The 5,574-nt window shown below is 39.3% G+C and overlaps 2 protein-coding genes across 2 annotated transcripts in view; both read right to left on the bottom strand.

The window, feature by feature from the left end:
- Positions 1-1,111: 1,111 nt before the first annotated feature.
- Positions 1,112-2,365, bottom strand: LOC126900656 (uncharacterized). The gene has a single exon (XM_050676574.1). It carries the CDS (start codon positions 2,363-2,365, stop codon positions 1,112-1,114), a length of 1,254 nt encoding a protein of 417 aa, XP_050532531.1.
- A 2,592-nt stretch (positions 2,366-4,957) lies between these two features.
- LOC126900588 (uncharacterized) overlaps positions 4,958-5,574 on the bottom strand; it is a 6,096-nt gene continuing 5,479 nt past the window's right edge. Inside the window, exon 3 of the mRNA XM_050676449.1 lies at positions 4,958-4,990. Coding sequence (XP_050532406.1) covers positions 4,958-4,990 — 33 coding nt within the window. The remainder of the gene's footprint in view (positions 4,991-5,574) is intronic.

Raw genomic sequence — 5,574 nt, 5'->3', positions numbered from 1 at the left:
TGCATTCTTCATCCGTCAACGCATTAGAGACGGCAGACGGTCATAATTTTTACAAAGGCATCTGTTTTAAATTCTAATGACATATATGTGTAAACATTTCACTTTAATTTTCACCCCATTATAAATAACGATATTTAACTATATTATAATTATAATAATTAAAACGTATATATTAGTTATCTATTATACCTAGTAATATTCTAATATCTTTGTCGTACACACCTCATCCGTTATCACAAAATAATTATCTAAAAGATATTCGGAAAGGAGGAGGGAGGGGGCAGCAGCATAACATTGTATGCTGACTTCTAATAGGTTCTCAGTATTTGTTAATCTATTGTGTGCGTAAGATGGATTATTTCAATGATATATCGGATAAATTGAATTTTCTTGTTGAAAACGATCCGACGGATAGAGTTTTCAAACTAGTTAGTAAACTATTGAAAAATTATAGAGATTTACAATATTTTGCGGAACGTCTAGGCGATAAAGTCAACGGTGTAGGTGGAGACTTTTTACATTACAAAGGTTGTGAATTATCGGATGTGGGAAAAAATTCGGACAATCATGAATGTGCATGCTCAGTTGTGAAGCGAATATATTACGAACTTTTGGATTTAATCGAAACAATTGAAAAGACGACGAATGCGAACCGCAGCGACAGTAAAGCCTATTGGACCTTGAGACTTTAATCACAATGGCTACACCAAGGTGTAAATTCAATAAAATCAACGACTTGATCGATTCATCAATGTATAGATTGTTTTAAAACATTGAAAACACATGAAAGTGTGTTTAAAAATATTTGATTCTTTTTATCTTAAAACTTAAACTTAAAAAAAAAATTTCAGCGTGTTTATTACTTCTTCAATCTGGTGGAATTGGCTACAAACAGATCATTTCTATCAATAGATACTTTGCCAAAAATTGACAAAAATTTATGCGTGACTTTTCCAGTCAAATTCGAAGATGATTAAAATAAAATAACAAGTTTACAAAACAACTAGTTTTTTTATTAAAAAAAAAAAATTATATATATTTATACATTTTTTTTTTGTTTCTATACTATATTGTAAATTGTATAATATAAAAAATAAAATATGTATTTACATTAAAGTTTTCGTACTTCTCCCGTGAATGCGTTGTATTCCATTTGACAGTCGTGAATAATTACACAATACAATGATGTTTTATCGGGAAACTGTTTGGAGCATTCGAAATCCAAGCGTAGATCAACCGTTGAAGACTTGACGGTGTCGTTTTGTTTAGAACAATCAATCACGACTATAGGTCCACGTTTTTTGTAATTTATATAGTCCAATAAAGGATAGGGGTCTTTACGACCGTAATACATTGTCTGGAATTGTGCGTACGAGTTATAAAACGTTGTGTACTTGTTGTTGTCGAAATCGGCGTTTTGGTTCTCGTACGGGTATTCGTCAGCGTTCAGATACGCTTTGACGTTTCTCAATGAACAGTGATTGAAATCTCCGAGAACGTGTTCGTCCTCATTACCCATGGCAATAAGTAAATATCTAGGTTTTTCCACATTCGAATAGGTGCGCACCGACCACGTGTGATGAGTTGTCTGCGGTACCAACGGGTAAACGGCAACGTCCCAGTGTTGAAATTCTAACGGGAGCCATTTCTTGCTGTCCAGAATACGCATCAGACCCAGTTCAGTTTTCACGCTGGGTTCAAAGTACTTTACTACCCATTTGATTTTCGATATTTTCACGTTGATTTGTTTTATCAATGTTGCAACTTGCGCTTTATCGTCTGTTGTTGTTGTTGTTGTCTGTGGAACCAATGATACGACAGTGCTGTCGGTACTCGATCTATTCAACACGAGAGTCTGAGTACAGTTTATCAGTGTGCGCCGATACCGTTCGAAAAATCCCATGCACATAGATAATGGACATTGCGCTACAAATTCAGTCCCATCGACGAAATCGTTGTTGTTGTGCAAAATTTGCGCGTATTTCCATCCGGCAGGTTGTAATCGTCGAATGTCGTTGGGTGTGAATGAACAATATCCCTTGATGGTTGTAGCCATACCAACGTATTTTATCTTGTCTACTTCTTTACCATTTACCTCAAATCTGATTTCATCGAATAGGTGCATGAGAAAATTTTGCCCCATAACCATTTCACCGGCTGTTCCAGCTGGTGGTTTTTCAAGTTTTCCTTCGATTTGCAAATAACTTTCGCACGGCACGGTGAATTTCTCCTTGTTGCGCACCTCGATACGGATTTCATCGTTGTGTTCGTACGAGTTGTTGTAACTCTGATGTTCCAGATAGTACTCGCGTTTTACACTGTCGTCTTGTTGACATTTTTCCAACACGTGCAAGTACTCGGCCATGATTGACTCGACAACCCAACGATTTTAAAAATTCAATATTTTTCTTTGTTAGTTGCTGCTGCGATAGCGTCGCACGATTATCCGGTTGCTCCGTCGTAGAGTATATGCCATCACTCAAATGATGGTGCACTACACTCCTGTTGAAACTCAGAGGCATTTAAAGAGTGTCAACATGTTTTTCCAGTATAAAGACACGGTCGTCGACTGAATAAAGTTCTCGAGCCAGTGCTTCCAAACGATAAATTGTGGCTGAATTGTTGTTGTTGTTGCTGTTGTCACTGTTTATCAGCTGACAGCTGTTGACGGATGTAGTAATAGTTGCACGACTGTGACTAGTATGCACAAAAATAATCCAATTTGTGAGGAATCAAACTGTTTTATACGGTCCCATAACGTCATCGTACTTTCATCCATCCTGTTTGATGTGTAGACGCACTGTTAATTTTTCACCTCTTAGGTTGACACGTTGACCGTCCTGATCGAGCAATGCGATTCGAATCGTGTTCAATACGTTTGTGTTTAACGGATAGTAAACTACTTGTCTGGGACACTCGATAATCCGGTAGCCCGGTGGTACGTTTGGAAAGAATTCGTGCAATGTATGCGATTGACGTCCTCCGTGGTACGAACCAACAATTATATTGCAGTCGACTCGTATGCATGTAACCTTTGTTATAGATAACGGGAAATCCGACGTGTGTTCCATTTTCGGTGCCAATACACGAGGTCGGAACCCTAGTATACGACCGATTGATTGCGGGTGTGTAAAATCTATGGGGTGATCGCATTTGATTATGCTCCGCATAGTGTTGCGGTCGGCTGTAAAAGAGATAACGTTTCGATCACCCAACCTTTTGTTACCGATTTCTCTGCTGTTTTCCTTGAGTAAACCAACCGTTGGCAACAATGGATCATCAAAATCTATTTGTTGTTGTTGCACACTGTACTTATACTCTTCTCCGTTGTACTTGTCCGTGATTCGTTTCTGTAAATCTTCAAATTCGTACGATCCCGTCGGTAGTGTTATCACCATAATTGGTTTGTCAACAGTGCCGAAAATGAATTTGTTACAATCCTCGTCAATATTAGGTATAGTGTTCCACGTATGCAAGCTCAATAACCCAATTTTACATTTGTCACCGACATCGATGGGTGGATTGAATGTACATTGCAATTCAGATCCCACACCGGTTAACGTTACCGTTGTTGTCATGTTGTTGTTGTTGTTCGATTAAAAATTCCAAACACAAGTGACCACAATTTACCTCGTCGAAGTTTTGACATCTACTATAGTTGTGCACGATTGTACATCCTTTAAAGTATCGTTGCAGTTCCAACGGTGGTGGTAAATTACCAAAACTGTCAAAATACGTAACACGTTTACCGCGTTTACTATAAGCTACCCAATGCGTGCCAGGGTTAGTGGAAAGATCCAAGTTCACTACAGCCATTTCGGTCATTTTCGGTCCCGACTTAGGTAATGTGTCACGACAAAACACGCCACGAAACACTTTATGGTCGAACGCTCGACTACCGAAATTTGCAATTTCAACATCGTACAAGACACGATCGGGTAGCTGCGAATNACATCGTACAAGGCACGATCGGGTAGCTGCGAAATTAGTTTTTTGTTTTTTTCGTCTGATTTTTTCGAATCATCTTTTTCGTACTCGTCGTCAATTTGAAACCAGACCCCGATTTGTATGGTTGCAAGTAAAATCCTTTACCCATGCTTATCGCTGTATTGCCTTTACGGCTAAGTTCGGTAGCCATCTTGACCACATTTGCAGCACCGCCGGCTAAAGCTCCCAACGCCGACAGTCCGGCAAATATAGGTATAAGCGGTAGTACACCGCCTTTAGTTTTTGGAACGTTTATGGTACGGGGCAGTGGAATTTTTTTCTTTCTCACCACACGTCGTGCCGCCTTCAACGATTGTTTTGCCACACTCAGTAAATCCATTTGTTGGGCATTTTTATCGAGTTTGGCCGCATGCACAACTCGTTTGAAACCCATACCGAGTTTACGTTTCAATTTCATCGCGTTGGTCACACTCCAAGCTGCGACTCGTTCAGGCAATTTAGCGTCTTTGGCCAACACTCGTTCCCAAGCCTGATGTTCCAACACCTTGTCCGCTTTATGACGGTCTTCGAGATTCTTGTATTTACTATAAATGATATCGTGATTGCGGCAAGCAGCATCAAGCGGGTTCACTCCAACGTCACCTCGTTTTAATCTCTTTTCTAACCGTGTTCCAGGACCGCAAATTGATAACCTAAATGATAAACATTTAAAATAATGATAAAACTATTTGCGAGGAATTATTTTGAATAATTACACACACCTGGAATGTGGGCTTCGAATGGTAATTTGTTGATTACAGTATTCAATATCCCTGCACCTCGTTTTCCACGTTGTCTCTGTTTAACCATTATTTTCATATTGACAGTTATTGTTCGATGACGTGCGATGCGTTTCAAAAAACAGACTCTCACGCTACCTATCGTGAATTTTGAAAAAAGTAGTGAGATTGCACCTAGTAAACACGGTAAACTATTGCCAAATACAATACGTGCATTGATTTTCGGACCGTCAAATTGTAGAAAAACAAACTTGATGTTTACTCTATTGACCGATATCAACGGACTTCGATTTGAAAATTTTTACGTTTACTCGAAATCGTTGCATCAGTGCAAGTATCAACTACTCGTGGATGTTTTACGCGGCGTCCAAGGAGTGTAGTTGTTTACCTATGAAAACGGCGACGATGTACCGTCGGTGGACAACATCCTGCCCAATTCGGTTTTTATATTCGACGATGTTGTCATGGAAAAACAAAATGTAATGTGTGATTATTTCGCGCGAGGACGACACAGGCAAGTTGATGTTTTTTTTCTCTCCCAAACACTGTCGCGCATACAAAAACAAATGTTACGTGACAACACAAATGTGGTGGTGTTGTTCCGGCAGGATGAAGTTAATCTACGACACGCGTACGATGAATACGTGTGTTGCGATATGAAATTTGGAGAATTCAAAGAGTTTTGCAAAGAGTGTTGGAACAAGGATCGGTACGGATTCGCAGTGATTTGTTTGGACTTTGCGCGAGACGACGGACGATACAGATACAAGTTTGACACATTTGTTACAATATGAGTGCCGATAAGGAAACATTGCTGAAACTGTTGACTGAAACCCGGGAAAATGTT

The sequence above is a fragment of the Daktulosphaira vitifoliae genome, unplaced genomic scaffold (assembly GCF_025091365.1).
Source record: "Daktulosphaira vitifoliae isolate Bord-2020 unplaced genomic scaffold, ASM2509136v1 Scaffold_1, whole genome shotgun sequence".
In the NCBI taxonomy this organism is placed as follows: Eukaryota; Metazoa; Arthropoda; class Insecta; order Hemiptera; family Phylloxeridae; genus Daktulosphaira; species Daktulosphaira vitifoliae.
The sequence above is the reverse complement of the archived record's forward strand: the minus strand, read 5'-3'. Positions and strand labels throughout refer to the sequence as shown.

Bases quoted from the DNA above. Each gene is read 5' to 3' on its own strand.
- LOC126900656 (XM_050676574.1), bottom strand. From the start codon at position 2,365: ATGGCCGAGTACTTGCACGTGTTGGAAAAATGTCAACAAGACGACAGT.